Source organism: Hoplias malabaricus, chromosome 4 (genome assembly GCF_029633855.1).
Source record: "Hoplias malabaricus isolate fHopMal1 chromosome 4, fHopMal1.hap1, whole genome shotgun sequence".
NCBI classification, from domain to species: domain Eukaryota; kingdom Metazoa; phylum Chordata; class Actinopteri; order Characiformes; family Erythrinidae; genus Hoplias; species Hoplias malabaricus.
The window spans coordinates 43,036,629-43,060,363 of NC_089803.1; the positions used below are offsets into that span (position 1 = coordinate 43,036,629).

The following is a 23,735-nucleotide window of genomic DNA, read 5'->3' on the forward strand; positions in this document are numbered from 1 at the left end:
ACATGACTGTGTGTGCTTGTTGGTTCTCCCCATTTGTGCTGCTTCACTGATTCTTATCAGTAGATATATAAGCACCCCTGACTCACTGGCCTTTTTTGAAGAAAAACTTGTGCATTTGTGTATAAGAGAATGATCAGTGATTAGCCCTTGGGTGGGGCCAGAGGTAGGCCAGTCATTTCCTGCCACTGAGTCTACTGTAAAATGATGCACATACCTAAGAATGGGGGGTTAACATTACAAGATTAAAATCTTAGTTAATAAGGAAGCGCAAATTTGGAAACTGGCGGATATCGTTTTATTTGTCATGTACGTGTCTATGTACAAACATTTCCCCAGTGTTCAGTTTGAATACCAATTCAAACCAAGTATTGTTCAAATCTGATGGTTGACAATTTGCAACTGACAAGTGAAAGTGAGATTTGTGAAGCCCTGTTTAACAAAAGCTGCTAGAGTAGGTGTTTGAACCCATTTATTTTGCTTGATATTAATAATCAAATAATTATTTTAACAGAATTGTCTTATTAGCGGTGCCTTTATTTTATTAACGGCACGTTGTATAGTGCATAGACACTTAAAATGGTCATCCTCGATTCATGTCCTGTACAACAATAAGGACTTCAAAAGTGATTCAATGTAACTGATGAAACCCATGAGGTGTTGAATATCATTTAGTACTTTATTTTATTTCATAGTTGTTATGAAGAGCAGTTTGATGTGAGTTGCTTTTGCCATATATAACATATTGCATTATGTCACTCGCTAAATGCTGAATGCCAGAATGTGAGGCTGTTCTATGTTCATCCCCATAAGAAATTAAAACAACAAATGTTTTATTGCTTTTTAAACGTATCTAATGCGTCAGAATGCTCACAGATGACATGCTGGAGCCTGCATGCTTTTCTGCTGCCAAATATTTGACCTCTGTGCAAAGTGGGAAGACTGTTCTGACTGATGAAGTAAGGTGTATGAAGATGTTATTGTTTAGCACCACATGGAATGCATGAAGGTGCTTCAGTGCCTTGGTGTATTCCTACTCCAATCAGAGCACACTGCATTCCAAATCTCTTTCTGTATAAGCCTTTATTGGTGGCCCTTGATGTTTTATTGGTGTGTCGTTGACTTTTATTTGTGTGCAGTTGATAGCAGTAATGTATTTGTGTAACAGTGGTATAGATAATGCATTGTTTGTTTTTCTTTTTTTATTCTCTCTCTCTCTCTTTTTCTCTCTCACTAGTATTTTCTTTCTTCCTCACTCTGGTTTTGAGATGTATAGTGAAAGAGGGAGAACAACGGTTACTGTGTGAAGGAAAGAGCATTGAAAATGCTCCAGCTCAGCTTCACTGACTCAGCTCAGCTGGGATTTGCTCAGCAGACACAAGGCTAATGCTTAAGCTAATGGCAGTTCCTCCCACACACAGTCCAATCACTATATGAAACCCAAATTTACGGCATGTGCTGGGGGTATATGCAGTCAAATGCACATTTTTCTTTGGTAAATTAACATGAATTATTGATTTTCTGTGTTTAATAAAACATACACATGGCATTTTCTTGCTAACTAGTGCTGAGATTCAGTTTATTACTTGATTTGGACATATTAGGGAAAAATGAATCATAAAACATTTGCAGAGACAACAAGTAAAAAGTAATTGCACATTCAAATGTACTGTGCTCTCTGAAGAGGGTACTGATGAGTTAAGAAAACATCTTAAGGGCCAGTATTAGAACAGGGATATGTGTACTTTTTAAAGTGGTTTTAATTATTAATTGTTTGAAATGTTAATTATATTAATATGTGCAACATAGACATATTCAGTAAATATTACTCTAAGGGGTGTCGAAATATATGATTATATATTACAATATAAAAATTAGGGGTTGTCAACTAATTTAACTGTCTGTTGATTGGTGTGTCTTTTTCAATAACTAAAATTGTTTTATGGTATATGAGAGATTATATATGAAAGGGTTAACATTTATTATAACTGTGGTCGTAACTGTGTGGTTTAAAAATCTCACGTACAGCCTCAACCAAAGTTAGAAACACTTCCAGCCACAGTAGTGTGGGTTTGTTTTGTGTCGGGGAAACATGGGGCAGTGACAGAATAAAGTAGAAAGTACTGAAAAGCAAGCTAACTGGGGCTAGTGTAGCCTATGCCACACAAGCCATTTAGTACTGGTATATTATTATTCTTTTTTATCATTTTTTTCCCCATTTTTTAATGACAAAGAAAATGCCCCATGTAAAAATAAATGCATTCTAGCCAGAATTACAAACTCACTGCATGATTCCAACTTAACTGGTGCAGAAGCTAACATTGTGGTGCTTTGTTCCACTTTAAATGTAAATTAATTCAAATTCTTTTTCCCCTCTTTAAATAGTGAAGAAGTTCTGGGCCTTTTTCCACTTTAAATGGTGCTTTGTGACATTCTGCCAATCTTAATTCCACCTTACATCATTTAGATTCATATGCATTTTCCTTTGTGTTGTAGCAGTTTGAGTTGTTAAATAAAAATGCCTCTAAAGAGACCTCACTTTTTTCTGTGTCACAAATATTTCCACAATAACAACAAAACAGAGGTTTATACAATTATGATCACTTATTACCTGTTAAACAAAGCCTAATACAGTAAGTAGTATCTTAATATCACATTGTGACTTTCACAACTTTACAAGGCAAACATACATGTGTACATGTACAATGTATATGTACATATACATTCTGCAAAAGACCCAGCCACACATTTAAAACTATGTACTTTAAACAGAAACTATCTCGTAAATGTTACAACAAACAGTTCTAAAGTTTATAAAAACCTCCATGTGGCCACAAAAATAGGAAGTGAGGATATTAATGTAGGAGGGCAGAAAACACTACAGACTGAAGTTAGTGTTTGAATATTCAGTTTGCCTCTTATCATAAACAAAAAGAAATAAAAACAAAACAAAATAATAATAAAAAAAAAGCACTTGCTCCTTAAAAATGTTTTGTCGTTCGGCATGTACATTTGCACATTTTAACAATACCACAATAATACTGATGATGATAGTAATGGTTTTGGGCATTATAATCATGATATTCAATTTTCATACCATTTCATGTAATCATTTTACCATCATTTTTACTTTGTGTCAAATTCTTAGCTTGGGCTAATCAATACTAAAATATTATTGTTAGTTGCAGCCCTATTGTGAAAACCCTAGTTTGGGAAAGAAAAAAACCCACCTGTCTGTATGCAGTAGTTGCAACTTCTGCAGCACAATAAAATAAGCTTTTACTTTTTTTCAGTAATATAGTCTAAAATGTTAAAATGGTCTTGCTCAGCAGGTTCATGGATCAGAATGTATATCACGATATGTTTCTTAAACATAACATCAGCATCAAACAAATACCACTTGGCTTTGTAAATATTAATAGTTTTAAACTAAGTTTAAAAATGAGTTCAATGAACTTAAGACAGTGCCCTGTAATGACCATCAGGTCAGAGACAGATATTGTAAATAATATATAATGAAATATTGAAAATCTGTATAAAAATCATTTGGTTGGTGGATTAGACCTGTGACACTGAGAGTCGTAGTTTGTGTGTTTGAGCTGATGTCTTTACATGTGCGAAGCATGTTTTTCTGGAGCAAGAGCTTTGGTGACTGTGAGGCTTTCTTAAAAGCATTCTTTTGTACCTCCTGTCATGTGGAGAAGAACTGTCAGATGCTTCAGTACAAGGGTAGGGGGCATAGCCTGTCACTATAGCCATAGGAGTGTATGTGGTTTGAGGTTGATGTCGTCAACATCATACCCATCTCTGTCGTAAGCGTGTGAAATTTGTAGCGAGGTATGCTAGATGGTGTATGAGATTGAGGTGACCCAAAGGCGTATTGCCACCAATGCCAGGCTCCGTCCTGACAACCACAGAGTTTCCGTGGAAACTACGCGCATGCCAGCCACTGTTCTCTCACAGCAGTCTGGGCCGACCAATCACAGAGCAACGTTTGTGCTACCTACAAAAGAACCATTTCCTGTGAATAATTCAGGATAAGGGGGAAACACAAGTGCTTACTTATTTAAGTGAGACAGGAAAGTAGGTTAGGCCTCTTGTTCCAGTGGAGCTGCAGTTTAACATTCTTTAGCCCGAGGTGAGGAGGGTGATGTGGGGTAAATTCTTTCAAAAACGTAGAGAAAAGCCCTTTTTTCTTATTGGATTGAATCATGACCTTCATGGTTCATGCATATTTCAAGCAAATTTCTACTAAGGCACCAGCTCACCAGCTGATTTTCAGGGTGATGATTTTTGTGTAAAGTAAATACCAAACCCTGCAGACAGCTACTTGCATAAACCAATTTATTTGTCTCATGGGTTATAGTTTCCTGAGGAATGACTATTACTTGATTAAGGCTGCTGATTTGACTCTGCACTTGCTAAATAGATTCAAATTATTTTATTTATTAATTTATTTTTTGCTACCCTTGAAGTAAAACAGCAGGCAAACTATATATAACCTATAATTTGTCAGGTTGATATTAATTTTCAAAGCATGTGCATAAAACGGGTCATTCCAGAATCTATGTTTAGAAAGATGACTTGTTATTTATTTGACCCAACACACAACATTTTGCTTCCATTTTGATGTATGATTAATCAATGATTTGATGAACAGCACAAGTCATGTCTGCATGCGGTGTCCCAGATCAATTCAAAGCAGAAAATGATGCCTGTGTTTCTAGCTGTGTGTAGCTCAGACCTGCCTCAGCAATACTAATACCTCAAAACGTGTGTGTGTGTGTGTGTGTGTGTGTGTGTACACCAGACCAGAATGCTTTTCATAGGTGTTAGACATGTTGAATTGGTGTTTATAAATCCGGATGATTTGAGCACATTGTCTGACACTGTTCAAACACATTTGATATATTGTCCAGTTATTTGTAAAATATAGATTAAAATCATATTTTTGACAGCAGTTTTTAAAGAGCACTCCTACTCTTTTTCTCTCTGGATTATAGGCCAATCTAGCGTTCCATCTTTGCAGTCATTACTGCCAAATGTTTCTTGCCTTGTGACATGACATTCTTCCTACGCCACTCACATTATTGAGCCTAGAGAAAGTCATTAGTAAAACTTCCTTGGCTTGTAGCTATGGACTGTGACATTTTAACAAGCATCTTGTAGTCCAGTCAGAATTTTAACGTTTGAAATGCCTTTTTTATTGATTGAGTGCAATACGGTCTGAGTAAAATCCTAAAGCTTTCAAAATGCTTCTTAGCAGGTCAATAATAATTTGCTTCCAGCTGAGAAACAACAAAGCAAGCTTAATAGAAAAACTAAATTTTATTTACTGCTGCCCTCTAAAAGGACATCTATATCATCCGTTCTGATTTTCTTATTTAATGGTATTTACATAAGTCCAATGGGTAAAAACAAACCCATTTCTGTTTGTCATGAGAGAAACATGATTGTGCACTCCTTAAATAATTGATCTTAGCTGAGGCGATTATATAATAATTGTTACTATACCACACCTGTACGGTGGAATCCTCAGGTAGAGAAATATTTAATGTCTAATCGCAAGTCTTCACTGTGGTGCAACACAAAAACACACATGAAACTCTGTTGTAAAGACATGCCACTTTTTTTTTTTTTTTTTTTAAACAAAAAAGGTATTTTTAGATTACAAGCACTAATCAGTAGCAGTTGATGGATGTGATGTTCATCAAGGCTTGTGGGCTTTCTTTTTCTCCAGGGACTGTGTGCTCATACAGCCTGTTATGTGGTCACTTTAGCTGCGAGGGCGTTGCCGCGCCCCATCTCTGTGGAGTCCCGTGGGGGTCTGGGAGGAACATAGAGTGGTTTTTGATTGGAGCAGAGCTAAATAACAAGCCAATGAGGATGAAGCTTTATTCAACTGTGTCACACCAGTTATTGTTCTGCCCCAGTGCTGACAGTAGCGGAAATATTACACCTCTCCCTCTTTCTCAAACACACACACACATAAACACACATGTGCAAAGACATACTTCTGCCCTCCCAGCTCCCACACACAAACCAGCACCACAATTTCCTGTGTTACGTGGGCAGCCGGAGGGGGGCGGGAGACCTTACTCCTTCATCAGGTTTATACTCTCAGGCCTGGGTGGCTTAAAAGCACTTCAGTACAATTAAAATAACTTGATGTCTGTTTACTCTATTGTTGATTTGGTGTTTTGTTAAAAAAGCTTGGTTTTTTCTTCAATTATTTAATTAAAACCAGTTATTCATGGACCGTTTTGAAATTTAGGCCACTACAATGAAAATAATAATTCAGTTTCTTTTTTTAATTTTGAGGGTGAGGGCCATATACAGAGTTGAAGAGAATGGTGTTTGTCCCGCTTCACACACACACTCTGCTTGGGCTGAGTATTGGCACAGTCAGGCTCATGGAGAGACTCTAGCAGGTTCCTGCTTTATTTCCTCTTGTGAAATGCCTCCCGCTCCGGAGTGTCTCCATTGTGTGCGAGAGCATTTACGTAACCACGGAAGAGAACGCTATTAAAGCACGTCCTTCTGAGTCAGTGATTGAAAGAATGAGAGACAGACAATGTTCACGTCCTCCTGTACTGATAAATTCACCCGACGAACAGCATTCTTTATTTTTCTCACATTGCAGACATTTTTTTTACTTGTTACTGTTTTGATGGACCGAATTATTCAACCAAACAAACAGCCAAAGATTATATGAAATTCTCTGTAAGCACTACAGAACTTGCATACTACATATGCAGCAAATTCTGTTTATATCAGGTTGTCATTATTTGGTTATTATACTAGAAAATCTAAACCAAAAATGCGAACCACTGGAACATCAGTTATAAAACAGATAAATTAAAATGAGTGTGTCAACTGATTAAAAAAATTGAGGTAATGACAACAACATTTCAAAATAATCATGATTAGTTGCAAGTTAAAATTGTAGTATTTCCTTTTTTTTCTTTCTTTTCGGAAGGGAGATAAAAATGAATAAATGTGTAGGGAGGAAATATATATATAAGCTTTGGCCAGATTCCAGTTTAATCACATGAGTTAACTCGTTATCATTGACAACACTAGTTAAAATCCACAACCTAAACAGTTCTGGATAAAATAAATCTGACCTTCTAAAGCAATATGAAATATTAAATATACTTCTATTAATGCACTGTGCAGTGTTATGCTACGAGAGCTAGGCTTAAACAGGTATATAATGTAAACAATCAGAAACTTTATTAAACATATTCTGAATAAGAACCTTTACAATTAGAAGATTAGAAGCTTTACAGAAGAAGGTGTTTGTTACATTTATCATGAAATGAAATACATTTTTATTCATATAGATCGTTTTATAATTGATATTGAGAGGAACCAATACTCCCAATGGTAAATCCATTCTTGAATCCTGGATTAACTGATGCTTTAGGCTTTAATGTGAAACAGTCAGAAAGCAGGGTGCTGCGATAGTCCAACCTAGAAATGATAGAGGGATAAGATAATATTCCTATAATTCTCTTGTGTTAATAGTGTAATTGTCAACTTAAGTGTGAGGAAATGGACAAAAGTGTCAAATTTAACACCAAATCAGATGGTTTACTTGCATGTTATAGCAAAAGAACCTCTGATTTGAGTAGAAGGATGTAACCTAACATCCAGTTTTTTCCTGTTTTCACATTAGTTATCTGGAAAATGAGAATTAAAAAAGAATTATGGAGTTATTTCACACCTGTAATATACACCTGGAGATTTTCCTCATCAGAGGCGTTCTTACAGCTGGAAATATTCTGCATGCTTTAGGTATAGGTCTCCACCTGTGAGGTGCAGCAGGATTCTCTAAAATATTATCGGCTCTATTCAATATGGGCTGTAAAACTCTGACATTACCCACATTTTTTTTACAAGAGGTTTGGCAGGATCCATATGTCACAATAGGGTGGGCGATATGGCAAAAAACATTTAAAATATAAAAATAAAATAAAATTAATTTTATTTTGCAGGACCACAATCTTGATTTTATCACGATTCTTTTTCATGCTGGTTTTTAAACTCTCAACACCCCAGGTATTTTTTTTTTTTCATTTTCCGCTTGAAATTACATACTTAAATCTTGAGGCAGTGAATAAACCTGAGGCAATTTTATAATGTTACTGAAAAGCCTTCAGAATTTTTAAAGATATTGAAATGAACCTTTTGTGGTCAAAATATGATCAAAACAACAAAACATTTCAGGCACTTTTCTACATTTAATTTGGAATATTCTCTGAGATCTTTCTTAGGAATCTTCAAAGACCCCAGCCTCTCCATAAGGGAAATGATTAATTTTACTGCAGAAAAAATAAGTGTATTATTAAAGCTTAATGGCAGCATTTTATCTTCCTTGACTAATCTCATGCACCTCTCCAAATGGCTTTTTACCCTCACCAAACAGGAAAAAAGGTTCTGACTCGCCTAGATTTATACTGATATTTTGTGTTGTTTCTAACCCAGTGCTCTTAGCCTGTAAGGCCAGACTTTTTGCAAGTCCTCTTTACACAAACATGAGGATTACTAATGAGTGGATTGACGGAAAGACTTGACGAAAAGAAATTTGCTCTTGTTTTGAAGGGGACAGCTTTACATAAGCGCTGGTATACTTTGTGTTTGTGGGCTCCTCAGGTTTTTTTTTTTTTCCTTCAAGGAAGAGATCTCATGTAAGGAATAACGAATTCTTTTGGTTTTAACCCAGTAGTCGTATGTTTTATAGTATTGACTTACATTATCAGTGTCCCGAGAGTTCACCCATTCGACTGATGTGTAATATGTAGACAGCATGTTAAGAACTGCAGCAGACTGTATGTGCATTAGCACAATCCAGTGATCTCCCTTTGATGGTGTATCGTGGACAAATTCTTATCATTTACAATCTGATATTGTCACAGACTATGCCACAGACATTTGTGTACACATACAGCTTCTCCGGGTAAAATCCAGAAAATTTCTGCATTTCTGTGCATGTGTCAAAGGGGCTTTTTATATCATTAACACAATCATTAATACAGTTAATCACCAGATTGAAAAGTTGCAGGTTGAATGTGTGTGACTGTGTGTTGGAGGTGTAACAGTGAAAATTTTGTTTACATGTTTATGGATAACATTACCTAGAAGTAACAAATATAATGCAAATAATAGAGGTCCTAAAACAGAAATTTGCAGTACACCATATTTTATTTTTGTAAGTACAGAAACTTTTCCGTTTACAAACTTCACAGTTTAGGTATAATTACTTAACAGTCAGGTATAATCTAAACTTCAGTGCTATAACCAGAGTTAGATTTCACTCAGTGTGCCTCGGTGGCTCTCGAAGGCCATTGCTGCCATCCACATTCTTCTTTATAAAGCTGCCAGTGCATATTTGTCAAACATTTTGTGCATCACTTTTGGTGAATATAGACAATATTGTTTAATTTAAATATCTGACAACTATGGTCATGAGTGCATTAAACAAATACAATATACTTGATTTTCTTTTTTTAAATTGGTTCATATTTTGAGGAACATGTACAGTGGGATTCATGTTTATTAATCACATCATTAGCTGAGTTATACATCTTGGAAATGTATATGTTTGACTTTTCACATTGATTCATAATGTGGTATTTAAACTCAAAAGTTGCACACACTCATTACGCACTGAGCTGATTAACTGGGGTTTGAGTCTGAATATAAAAATAACTGAGTATCAAGTACATCTAATATTGTGACAGGCTATGGCTGTTCATTTGCTGAAGAACTTATAATATTTGGTATGAAATAGTAAAATATAAAACATAGACTCTTCCAAAGTTCCTGCACATTGTTGTATTTTGTTTTTTTTCCAGTATGTTTTAAAATAATAATAATAAAAAAATTGAAATTGTGCAGTAAAACCTGAAGAGCAGTTATATATAAAGTATTTTTTTTCTTCCCTGTAGCATTTTTTCACATCAACAAAACATGAGTCTTCACACAGTTAGATAAAGCTAAAAGTTCAAATTGTCCAGGATGAGAGCTGGCAAGAGTCATCTCTGTACTGTAATGACACTTTTGGCCTTTTTTCCAGATAAAGAAGAAATATCTCATCTGACCTTTTAGTTATTAGGGTGATGTGGGGACTATTTTGTCCTCAAGTATATTATTTAGTAAATTCTGCTTTATTAAACAGGTCACTGCCCTTGGAAGTGAACACTGACTGTGTTTAATTCCTCAGTTGACCGCTGTGCTGCTTAGCAATGTGAAAGAGGAAATGAGAGGGCATTTGCAGTTTTTAATGTTTATTTCCAAGATCCTTATTTATTGTTTAGCTTCATTATTTCCAGATTGCTTTTGTGTTTACAATAACAGTATCTGATATCATTTATTTTTACCCTCACTATGAATTAACAGTGTTTTGTAGACCATTTGTTTCATGGTGGTGCATATTTCAAATGTTTCTACTTTGTAAAATATATTATTGCTTAAATGTGTGCAAGTCCTCTTCATGGGTACAGCTCAATATTTCAATAAATCCTAATAAATAAATAATGTCTATTGAAAATAGATGTTGGGCCTGTAGTGCTCATACATGCTGCTATATATATATATATATATATATATATATATATATTGCATATATAATGTGCAATAATATCGCAATTTTTTTTAAACGGTAAAAAAATCAATATTGTCATAATCCTGATATTCTGACTTGTTTGCATAATGACGTCAGAATCTTGGTAAGTTTTTTTCAAAATAAGCAAATGTTTACACATTTATTTGTTGTTACTTCTGAATGTTTGACATTGTTAGATTTGTACTAAAATAAAATGTAATTTAAATAAGAAATTAAATATTAATTGAATGTAATTGATACTAATATAACATTTATTTTGTTATAACAGTGTGTTTTTCATATCACCAAGTATATCGTTATCGGCAAAATACTCTAATATATCGTGATATTTTAGGGCCGTATCGCCCACCCCTAAAACAAATTTGTATTTGTTAATACGTTGAGAATGAGGGCATCCTGCAAAAATCTTAATTCTGTTACGCAAGTATGTCTGCCTTTCATTCATTCTTGTATGTGGGTTTTATGGTAGGGGGAACAATTTAAAACATAGTGACAGGCTTGCTGTGTTTTGGTTAATCGGCGGTAGGTAAAAGGAAAATAAAAGAGAAGTTATTGTACCCTCCCCGCCAGACTTCTGCTGTGAAAATAACTTAGCCTCTATTTTTGAGAGCTTCTTATTTCAGGCATCTAAAATGTGAATTGTTTGTTACTCTTGGCACTGTGAGGAGGTGTGTGTGGTTTTTTTTTTTTTTTGGCCCCGACCCCCTTGGTCTTGTGCTACAGAGAGTCACTGTGCTGATGAAAATTTAATTCGCATGAGACCAGAATAGCCATAACATAATTACTGTATGCCTGAGAGGGTGCTGTTTTCCAGCAAGTGCCTCAGCCTGGAAGTATACACACAGTCCTCAACACCCCTCCCCATCCGTGATATTAGTGCTCTCTCTTCTCTTACCACTGCAGGCTAGAATAATTAACACTGAGCATTGATTAGAGCAGTTCTTTAAACTATTATAAGACTCAGCCTGGGTATGTGGGCGGCCAAAGAAACATAAGTTTTGAAAATTCTACCGTGTTGTGGATACAAGCTAATTATACACAGTCCAGTTTTTCTTGATTTATTCATGTTTATTCAACATTTCAAACCTGACATCCACCCTCCAGTCAATCACAACCAGAGATAATTTACATATATCTGTCGTAAAGGACTTATAGGGATTCAGATTTAAAAAATTTTAAATGAATCATGGCCGTTTTTGGTACAAAATCATGTAACCTTCATTTGGATTGAGTGCCTTTAATCTAAAAATATAGAAAGTTGTAGGAATTTTGTATTGAATTAGTTTTTCCAGTTTTTTATAATTTTTTTTCTATAGTTTTAAGGAGGTACACTTCAGGAAGAGTTTTGAGTCAGTTATTTGATTAATTTTAGAGCTGGATAGTCCCTTATAAATCCACTGGGTCCAAACATAACATGGCAAGTTGGAGGTTTTTAGAAATTCTCTAGTAAAAAAAAACGCCTTTGAAACCAAGATTAGTTTTTCTTTCTGTTGTCTGACAAAACGTGTGCTACATTGTTCACCGTTTAAGCTGTTCTCTAACAGAGGAGGCAGAGCTTTCGTGCAGGCCCTCGGAAACTAGCCGCCCACGCCATTTTTCTCACAGAGGAAAGAGAGAGAGGGAATGAGATTTAGAAAGAGAGCGAGAAAGGCTGAGAGAGACAAGCCCAGTTTGGTAAGAAGTGTATATAAATTTTTATATGAAGAGCTGTTATTTTTATTATTTTTTCCAATTATAGCTTTATTAATGTTTATTAATTGGGAATATACTTCTAAAATTCCATATGTGATAGATCCTCCATAGATACTGACCATCTGTAATAATGAATCTCTCTGGCTCACTTAAAATGCTCCTTCACTGCATTAATTCTTCCCTTTGCACCAAATGTTGGTACGTTTCTGTTATTTGATGGCGTTCAGACACAAAAGCATTATTGAAGTCAGGTATTGATATTAGAGGATGAGATTTGGGTCACAAACATCATTCCAGCTCATCCTACAAAGGTTGGATAGAGCTTCACATTGTGCAGTTCCACTACTCCACATAACCCTGTAGCTCACGCTTGGAATTGGGCATGGTGAATTTGAGTAAGGGGCTTTTTTTTTTTCCCCACCCCCTCAGGTTGCAGTCAGAATGCTTGTCTTGTCTGTTTTTATTGCATGCTAAATGGACTGTGTTGGAAATGTGTCTTTTCTTCTGTTGAGAAGATTAGAGAACTCTTAGCAACATGAGGTTATATTGAGGTTGGAACTTTGTGTGCTTTCTGAGTCGAAACGTCTGGTTGAACTCATGGTGGAGGTAGCGCTGTGTCTTAGTGTATTCCCTTTGGGCCTAGTTCACGTCTCTTAAGATGCCAGAGTGTTGTCTGTCTGCCCTAAGGCATTTATCTAGGGTAAAGTGAGAAACCCTTGGGGAGCAGTTTCTTCTCCATTGCCCTCTCTGTCTGCAACATAATCATTATTCTCTCTTCTCTCCTGCCATTGATTCCTGCTGTTAAACATTGTTCCACTTATGCTTCCTACACAAAGATAAAACAAGAATATAATACACACTGGCTTTCATTAAAGCTGTTTTCTTGTCTCTCTCTGTCTTTCCTCACAGCGATTACGAAGATTATCGACCAGATATAGAACAGAGAAAATCTACCCTACCAGCATTGGTGAGAAAGAAGAAAATGTGAAAAAGAACAGATATAAAGACATACTGCCATGTAAGTAAACTAAAGTGTCGCATACCATTAGTGTGCAGACAGTTTTGTCTGCCCTACTGAATCATACTAATGAAAAATGCTTGATCTTTATTGTTCAAGAACTCTCCACCAGTGTAGGTGCTGTCAAGCTGTGACCAACTTCTATCTGGCTTTATAGTGGTAATCTTTAAGATGTAGGATCCTAGTTTTAATTTTACTGCACATTTATTTCAGATTGTTTAGGACAAGAGAGAGAATGCTTTTTTTATGTAGCATTTCTGTAGTGTTTTATTTAATTAATTTTTTAAATGAGTTGTTCACATAATATAAATAAAGGTGTGAAGGACCAATTTACGGATTCATTTGTTTGAAATCTCATTTAGTTTTTTCCCCCATGTACATAATTAGAACTTTAGAATTTGATTTCTGTGACACATTAAAAAAAATCAAGAAAAGGTGTGTAATTAGATCACCTTTCTATTTAATGACATGTTTAATCATTTTGGAAGTGAGGATACAAAATGTTGAAGTTTTGCAACTGGAATATTTGCTTGTTCTTCAGCTGTGCAAGCATACACATCTGTGTTGACCCTGTCATGATGGCAGCATAGCTTCTCCAAAATGCTAGTTTATGCCCTTCTCTGTCTGCTGGGGAGGTTTCTGCATAGAATTGTTGTATGCATTTCTCCTTGTAATAAAGTTGGGACTGCGTTAAGGGGAAACAGTTGCTGAAGGTCTCTCGAGATCTTGTGGCTGTATTTATCACAGTAGCATGTAGGGCTGGACCCAAATATTCAACTATTCTGATACTCTTTCATTGGATAGGTTTTAAATTTTGAGAATCTGGGGTTTTTGGATGAATATAGGCTCTTGATAAATGTAATGCTCTGCTTCACCCATATTCAGGCTCATCAACATTTAAAGTCCTTGTATGAATGACCCTAAAACAGCATACATGCCACCAACTGTTGTGCAGAGAAATATCCTTTTTTTGGCTTTGTATTTAGAATTAGGCCTTGCCCTATACTGAGGTTTTTCTAGATTTTCTTTTATTAATTTATTTTCCTTTTATTTATTTTAAACCAGATCCATTACCACTAGAGTGGAAAAACAGGGCCTCCTATCAGTCTACCGACAGAAACTGATGAAGCTAGTTATATATATATATATATATAATGTGTGTGTATGTGCTAGGATGAAACACACTGTTTGTTGTGTGTGCATACAGCTTTTTCATGCTTTCTCAGTCTTGTCTTTCTTATCCTTCAGTTGATCACAGTCGAGTGAAAGTTACATTAAAAACATCCAATCAGGACACGGATTACATCAATGCAAACTTCATCAAGGTACAAAACATTTTTGTTGGTTTTGCTTTTTTTGTGTGTGTGTGTCAGTCTGTGTCGGTGTGTGTATGCGTGGGCGGACGGGCGGGCAGGCGAGAGAAGGGAGGTAGAAGCGGATGTGGAGATTAATTTATTCAATCAGTTTACTCAGAAAAATTGCAAATATATTGATACTATCTTATGTTGACACCAACTTGTTTGTTTGTTTGTTTGTTTGTTTGTTATAAATGTTAAAATAATATGCAAAAATACAGCTTTTAACTGCTTAAAATGTATTCCTTTGTTTCAAACCCAGGCAAGAAATATTCACAATGCTGATTATGTAGGACTGTTTCTCTCAGCAATCTGACTTGTGGTGATAAAGAGTTTTGTGTGTGTGTGTGTGTGTGTGTGTGTGTGTGTGTGTGTGTGTGTGTGTGTGTGTGTGTGTGTGTGTGTGTGTGTGTGTGTGTGTGTGTGTGTGTGTGTGTATGATGCTTGTGCTTCTCTTCCTGCTGTCTCACTGAAATAGCTTAAATATATGCTTTAACCTATTGACTAATGTCTGCAGAGTAAATTAAAAATGTCAACTGGAGTGAGATAAAAACAAAATACAAATTAATATTTTTGAAATTACAACAGGTCTGTTTTTCCACTTAGTACAAAAGATGAATGGTATGCCTTTTTGTAATATACTTTTTATTAGGTTTATGTTGTAAGAGGAACACACAAACTTGAGTGTCAATTAGACATAGTTGTCAAACAGAATATAACCAGTTAGTGGGGGCTTCAGTCCATGTTTAAAATAAATCATTAACATTACAATATTACAAAAAAAGAACAAAACATGGCTCTGATTGTTTTCCAGCACGCTGCATAACACTGACACCAGCAGCTTGCCCATAGTTCTGTGCCATCTCTTTTCTAGTTAAGTGATTCACACATACACAGCCGTACAAATGATGTTTTAAAGAAATTATGATTCATCAGAGCAGCCCCTCACCTTGTGTTGCTCCATGGCCCAGATTATATGCTCACGTGCTCAGCATTGGCACCTAAGGTAGCTGAGAGTGATCAGCGTGGGCACTTTAATGGGACTGAGGTTATGCTTCTGTATGTTGTCACTGTCCAGTTATAAACATGTATCTCCCAAAATAGCAACTTTACAGGAGAAAAGCTTTATTAATGTTCAATGGAAGTCATTGTAAAAAGCTTATATTCCAAAGTAATTTTGGAGCATTGTTCACCATGAAATTTGCACACAGTGTGAAGAACTGTTGTGTTTAAATGATGTAGTAAACAAAAAATTCACAAAAACTGAGATACGTGTTTTAAATTGTACAGCAACAATATGTAGCAAGCTGTGATGTAGTGTGCATTCTAACACCATTATATCGTAGCCAGCATAACACTTTTGAGCAATTTGAGCTCTCTTGGCTTTTCTGTAGGCTGGCCTATAACTGATAGGCCAGCCTTTGCTGCACATATATGTTAATGAGCCTTGGGCTACTATGACCATGTCCCCACCTTCAGTGTCTCACTCTTTTGACTAATTTGGTAGGTATTCTTGAATTTCTTCAATTTCTTGAATTTCCCCTGGGGATCAATAAAGTATCTATCTATCTATCTATCTATCTAGGTAATCACTTCATCCTGGAAAAACCCCACCAGACCTGTTGCTTTGTGAATTCTCTGACCAAAACATTATGATCATCACAATTTCAAATCAAATCAAAGTTTATTCGTTACCTACTTTGTTATACTAGGTACAACTTGCAGTGAAATGCTTTGACGACTGACTGACACGTTTAACAAAATACGAGTTAAGTAGAAAGGAAATGGAAAATAGGAAATAGATACAGAAAAAATACAATAAAATATATAGACATTCTCAAAATAAATATTATTAAACTAAAAAGAATTAAAGCTAAGACTGTACAACAAAGACACAAGAAAATTATATATAAAAAAATATATATATATAAAACTTGAGCTGTACATATGGCATAAAGATGTGGATTAAAGTGCATAATGTTCATCTGAATGTTCAAATTAATGCAGTGAAATATATAAGTGACAAATGAAATAGTCTGTGCAGTAAAAGCAGTTTACAGTCCTGTAGGTGGTGTAAAGTGTGAGCTGGATGAAGTCTGGGATTAGAGTCCGAATAGCCATGGGAAAGCAGCTCGTCCTCTGTGTTTGTTTTCAGGAAGCAAAAACGCTTTCCTGGTGACGGAGTGAAGAGTTTGTTGTTAGGAAGACTGAGGTCCTTCATGATCGTCTTGGCTTTGGACCAGCACGGCTTCTTATAGATCTTTTCAGAGTCACTCAAATACTTACACTTGCCCATTTTTTTCTGCATATACTGTCCCTAGCAGGTGATATTGTAATGAGATCATGCTGTTCACATCACATTTCAGTGCTCGTAATGTTGTGGCTGATCTGTGTAGGTGTGTATATTTATATATACAAATAGGTTTGCCCCGTATAACACGTATACACATTTATTATACACTTAACCTATTTTTTGTGAGTACATTCCAGGAGTAGCAGCATGTATAATTGTAGTGACCTTATGAAGTTATGAAGACAGTATGAAGAACCATAACACAGACATCATCCAGTCATAGTTTAACAAACCGTGGAGAACTTTTCAGCTACTATAAGCTCCATGGCAAAGCAATACATTGAATGGTTACTACATCTAGCCAAAAGCCTTCTCAGAAAGTAAAGGCTGTTATTGCAGCAGAAGAGACAAACTACTTATTATTAACCTTGTTTTAAGAAGAAATGTTAAATGAGTGCGTGACCATAATCATTTAGCAATATATGGTGTGTTTCTGTGCAAGCGTATGTGGTCACTACACATTCACAGTGCATGCTGGTTACATTACTTGACTCATGAATAGGCAGGAAATCGCAGTGTCTGAGGTATTGTGTTTGTACTTACAGACAGACATGATAAGCCTAGATAAAGTACCATTTGGTGCTGTCAACTTCCTTGGTATTCAGTGAGGTCAGCAGTGTTTGTTCTACAATTTCACTGAGCTGAACTCTCAGGTAAAATCTGTCAATTCAGACATTTAGGTAGACTCAAACATGCAGACGTTGTGGCCCTCAATTGATTCACTTTAGTAGCCCCTGTATCTTAGGCTTTCTTCAATGTTTTTTTTTTTTTTTTTTAAGCTTCCCGTCTTTGTTCTGTTAGTGACTATGCAGTTTTGTGGATATGACTGTCATGGCTCCTGCGCTCCTTATTAGACTCAGGCTTACACTCGGGTTTATTTTATATGAGTTTATAACAAACGTTATATCTATATTGATAATTGGATTTTCAAAGGTTTGTGAACTGCTTGGTACAGATTAGATCTACATGCAAAACCCCATAAGACTATTAATATTTAAAGGTAACAAATGTATAAATTGTAAAAAAAGAAAAGAAAAAAAAAACAGCATTTCATAAAATAATTAAAGATAATGGGTCAGTGGACAGTAAATTACTTGCTATACTGCAGTTATTTAGTGGTTGAAGTTCTCATAATGTATCTATATCTTGTTTAGTGAGATATTTTGTTATTCTGTTTGTGCTGACAATATCCACATTATATTCCCAAAGCCAATTGTATTGTTTAAGGCACAGTTCAGTACAGAGATATAGTACAGGTAGTTTATGTCACTGAAGGTACAAACTGTTTGGATTCTAGTTGTGTTTCTTAAAGGGACATTACATTCTCTTTTCATGAGGGAGAGGTGAATAATTTAAGCTTTCATTATAGAACTGCATTAAAAAAGTAAGTAAGAGATGAAATCAGCTATAAAACCTGCAATTGTAATAGAATATGGTACAATTATGTTCCCTAATTATGGGTACTGTATATGTACCCTTGAGGGTACCACAACACTTACATTTTTGTGACAGTGTTTCTGAGAGGGTCTATGTCAGAATGATGTGTTTGCAAGTAGAGAGGAGTTTGGTTCTTCAAGTGTGTCTTAATTTGGTGCAATAACGTTTAATGTTTGTCTTGACAAAACATGACAAGTTTTAAATGAGTGTTTCTAAGGGTGTATTAATAAAAGAAATATTTCACAAAGTTAATTAATTTGCTCAATGGAAACCAATGTTTAACCACATAATTCACTAGTGCGTTGTAATACAAGGCATATTCCAAATCACTATACATACAATTATAGTTCAAATGCTAATATTGTGCACATAGTCACGCAGCCCTGCAGCTTAATTAATATACATTAATGTATCCATTTCTTTATTCATGAGAAATATCTTCTTATGGCTTGTGTACAGGGAATAGATGGACCCGAGGCGTACATTGCCACACAGGGACCCCTGCCCAACACAATCATCGACTTCTGGAGGATGATCTGGGAATACCACGTCGCTGTGGGTGGTTTACACTTGCATCAAACCGTGACTTAGAGTTTGTTTTGCGTGTTTAATGGCCATACTAAGAACCTGCTGTTCAGTATAATGTCATTGTCTTTCCCACATAGCCACAATATTTGTGTACATTTTCCTGAACAGTAAATGCTGTGTAATATCTTTTTTGGCTATGAAACATCAGAAGTTTGAAAGACGTATGCAATCGTTAATGCCTTTCCATGCCCAGGTTCTATAACAAAATACATTACAGATGCCTTAACTATTTATATAAATGTATTAACCAGATTCTGTCTCTGTTCCTTAGGTGATTGTAATGGCGTGTCGAGAATTTGAGATGGGCAGGGTAAGCCTGTTAAATGAAGCAGTGAATGTTTATAATAACGTAAGGTTGTGGGAGTTAAATGATTTTCCTCCAGGACCTCTGCAAGTTTCACAAGCTTTAATGTGGGATATGTGGTTCAGTTTGATTTAGTTGTGAACTGTTTGATAAGGCTTTTAACATTGCGCATTCGTTGTGGTAGCGATCAGCCAATTGTGTCGTCACAGATGGTGCCGTTAGTTTGAAATAAAACATCTGTTTCCTGTCTCCAGAAAAAGTGCGAGCGGTACTACCCCCAGTTCGGAGACGAACCCATGTCCTTTGGCCCTTTCAGGATCTCCTGTGTGAGTCATTGCTTCCTCACTACATATCCCAGCATGCTTCACCCCCTAGCAGCCAGCTCTCTCTCTCTCTCTCTCTCTCTCTCTCTCTCTCTCTCTCTCTCTCTGAAATTTAAGGCTTGCTTCTATTATTTCTGTTAACATTTTGTGAAGTAATGATGAATATAGATGAGATATAGTGCTACAACTTAGATCAGCATAAGCCCCACTATCTCACAGCTAAGTATGTTGTTGCAGATGGTAATATTACCTTTTGAGACAACGATAACATACCAGCCCAAACCTTGTATTAACAGCAGTCCCTAAGTGTGAAGCAAGTTGTAAAGCTGTTTAAACCTGACATTTCTCTAGGAGTGGCTAGTGTGAGTGACTAGGTGCATTTTTAATTAGAAACAAAGTTTAAAAAATACTGTTTAAATTCTGAATATTTTATTTTATTAATTATTCTTATTTTTTTTTTCTGCTCAAAATGTATCAGATCTGGTGTAGAGTGCAAGTATTTAAATATGAAATATTTTTCCCTTATCACCCACACCTAGACTCCAGTGACCATAATAGATAATTAAAATAGATATCAGGATCACTGCTACCGATATATTTATAAAGCGTTTCAGGAAAAGATTATTTAATTTTTAAGATTTTTGTTTATGTATTGCACTGCACGTTAAACAGGATTATATTTGCTTTTCTTTTGTAATAAACCATGCAGTTAAGTGTGCTAGGTATATCCACAATCGTGTATTATGATAGCAATAATTAGCATCATAATACTCATTGCTACTTTGGAGTCTATTTATGATTGGGTATTGTAACATGAAAATAAATGCAAAAATAAAGTACTTAAAAATTATGGACCCTGTCAAATATTAGCCATATTGTTGTTTTTTGGCACTGAAGTCTCACATCACTGGACATTAGAAAGTAGTATTTCATTGGTAATTTACTGGTCAGTTCGTGTTCATGGAATGACTACTGAATTAGTAGATTACTAACAACTGATATCATTGCAAGGTTTCACAGAGCTGAAGTCAGTATTATCAGAATATTACTTTTATTTATACCCCAGGTCAATTTTCAGTCTGTTTGTTCTTTTGGTTTTTCAGGAATCAGAACAACCCCGAACAGACTATTACATCCGCAGCCTAACAGTAGAATTTGAAAACGTGAGTCTCATACTTCCTTAAGATTCTTCTGTCTCACATCTGTCTAGACAGCAGGTTAACATTCCCATTCACTGGTCTCCACCTTCTCTCTTTCTCTCTCCTTTTCCCTCAGGAGACTCGTAGATTAACACAGTTCCATTACATTAACTGGCCTGACCATGATGTCCCCTCATCGTTTGACTCCATATTGGACATGATTGCACTGATGAGGGAGTACCAGGAGCATGATGATGTTCCTATCTGTGTGCACTGCAGGTAAAGTCTTGAATTATTATTATAGATATTCATACATTATATTTATAAAATAAAACAGGGGCATATGAGGCTCCAAATTACTTTAGACATTAATGTTTATAAAGCATTAAAATAACTTAATGACAAGTAAAAGCCATAATGAAAATGTCTTATTTTTATTATTATTATTATTATTATTATTATTGCACACTGATTAGCCATAACATTATAACCATCTCTTTGTTGCTACAGTCACTGTGCATTTTCACAGCTCCACTGAGGGAATTAATGTTGAATAAGTAGTTTTGGATCACAAATGCAAGTTAAACTTATCCTAGAGTTATAGAATGGTGTACTATTACTCCAACGAAAGCTATTCCTGTATATCCTCCTAGCACATGCTTTGCATTATTATAGAAGCACTATAAAGAATCATTCATATTTTTTTTTTTTATAAATAGCAGTTGTTCCTCCCAGTATGCTGTGAACTACTGAGGAGGATGAGTGGAATGATTTACAGATCTGGATGGAATTTGTAGCTGTAAAATCTGTGTAGACGTTTCAGAGGTTATTAAGTTATAGTGAACTTGCTGGATAAAGACTAATCACTCATAATGTTTTCGGTTTAACTGAAAACTTTGTTTACCATAAAACGGTGTTTAATATGAAAATAGAACCGTTGTTATCTCTGCACTCCACTGGTGTCAATAAATGTGGGAAGACCTAATGTATATGGGGCTTGATGTGGTTTGTGGCTCTCTGCAGGGGTCCATTGGCAGGACTGAATGATGACATCATGTCTGGGCCCCAGTGCCCCCTTACATCTGTAGGCGAGGAGAAGCGCGTGTGTTAGTGTGTCTCTAGAGTGGGGGCAGAAGCTCTAAACTACCAGCTCAGCCCTTTCCAGCCCCTTTGATCTCTGCCCTTAATTAATTACACTCAGGAAGTACCTTTAGGCAGGTCGTTATGGGCTCAGTAGAAGCCATATGGATTGTCTGAGGGCAAACAGTAACCTTATTACAGAGTTAACCCACACACACACACACACACAGCCACAATTCAGTTAAAGCCGCCTTGTATGTGATTCTCTTCAGTCTCTTCGGCTTGTTATAATGCTACATGTGGAAGAAATTGGCAAAAAGGCTGTGTTCTATTTGTTTTCTCCCGGTGATTTCTTTAAATGTACCTGGTCGAGCAGTTTCTCAATGAGCTGCCTTCACTGTGTTTTGTCACTACAGTCTTATGATTTATTATTGCTGTGAATTATTAAAATATCATGAGACCTTAGAGATGTAATGGATCAGTTGAAACTTGTCTGCTGCGTACATTTTGCTTTTTTTATTAATTCATTTATTTTAGCACACAATAGAAGACAGTATTCACCCAAATGTTTTTCAAAAATATATCTTCTTTCAAACTTCTCCCAACTCACTGAACCAATATACAGGCCTTCATTGAGGTTGCACAAATTTTTAGATGTAGTTTGGGATACAGACTTAGTTTCTGTAAACTATTAAAAAAAAAAAAAGAAAAAAAAAAAAACATACAAAATTTCCCTCTGTACTCAAAATCTACTGTGAGCCTTAAAAAATGTGCTGTGTTGCATTTTGCTTTCCTCGCAGACCCCAACAGCTGTTTCATATGTACACACATCACAACGGCACGCATTTATATAGCTCATCTTGGCTGAACTTCATTTTGGAAAACTATACAGTAATACACAAGCAGTGTGCTTTCTTGTGAGACTAAAATCTATGTGTATTTTTTATTTTTTTTTTACAAAGTGCTGGATGTGGGAGAACAGGTGCTATCTGTGCCATTGATTACACGTGGAACCTGCTGAAAGCTGGGGTAATTTTCTCAATGTCTCTTCATAGCTTTCTGGCATTTATCTCAACTATCCCTCGGTCTCACTACCTCTGTATCTGTTCGGTGAGATTAAAAGTCTTATTCAGTTTCCCAAATGCACTCTTTCTTGCAGAGAATTCCAGAGGATTTTAATGTGTTTCATCTAATTCAGGAAATGCGGACACAAAGGCACTCAGCAGTTCAGACCAAGGTGAGCTGACAAACGCAACACATGAAAAAAAAGGCTTAAAAAGGCTTTGCCTTTTTTAATTTATTATTATTATTATTATTATTTTATACAGATTTCATGTTCATGTGTATTCCTGTCTCTCTCTCTTGCAGGAACAGTATGAGTTAGTCCATCGAGCAATCGCCCAACTTTTTGAGAAACAGCTGTTGCATTTGGAGAGTCCCACGAATTCAGAGCTAACAGATGGCATGGTGAGCTCCAGCTTTTCACTGTTCACTCACATGCTGCAAATCTGTTAAGCATTCGGAACTTCCCAAATCCTCATTCCTCAAATAGCTCCTACACCTACTGCATGGAGATCAGATCCTGTTCAGGAGAAAGAGTCGATACAGAGAGACTGCACTCTTATTACCGGGGTCTAAAAGGGGCAACAAAAAAAAGGCCCATGGCTGTGTGTGAAGCAGGGGGGCAGATGGAAAAGGGCCAAAAGCAGAGGCTCACTTCCTGTTTGTAAGGCAGAAGATCGCTGACATAATGCTCCCATAATGCCCTCAGAGCCTGAGAATCAGCCCACATCTGGCACTGAAAACACACACACACACA

General features: G+C 36.0%; 1 protein-coding gene across 2 annotated transcripts in view; it reads left to right on the forward strand.

The window, feature by feature from the left end:
- The window catches only part of ptpn12 (protein tyrosine phosphatase non-receptor type 12), a 54,018-nt gene that overhangs the window by 15,515 nt on the left and 14,768 nt on the right, over positions 1-23,735 (forward strand). For both annotated transcript variants that reach the window (XM_066667689.1, XM_066667690.1), the window contains exons 2-11: positions 13,229-13,337; positions 14,586-14,662; positions 18,942-19,037; positions 19,342-19,380; positions 19,629-19,700; positions 20,801-20,860; positions 20,973-21,115; positions 22,879-22,945; positions 23,076-23,153; positions 23,285-23,383. In XM_066667689.1, coding sequence (XP_066523786.1) covers positions 13,229-13,337; positions 14,586-14,662; positions 18,942-19,037; positions 19,342-19,380; positions 19,629-19,700; positions 20,801-20,860; positions 20,973-21,115; positions 22,879-22,945; positions 23,076-23,153; positions 23,285-23,383 — 840 coding nt within the window. The remainder of the gene's footprint in view (positions 1-13,228; positions 13,338-14,585; positions 14,663-18,941; positions 19,038-19,341; positions 19,381-19,628; positions 19,701-20,800; positions 20,861-20,972; positions 21,116-22,878; positions 22,946-23,075; positions 23,154-23,284; positions 23,384-23,735) is intronic.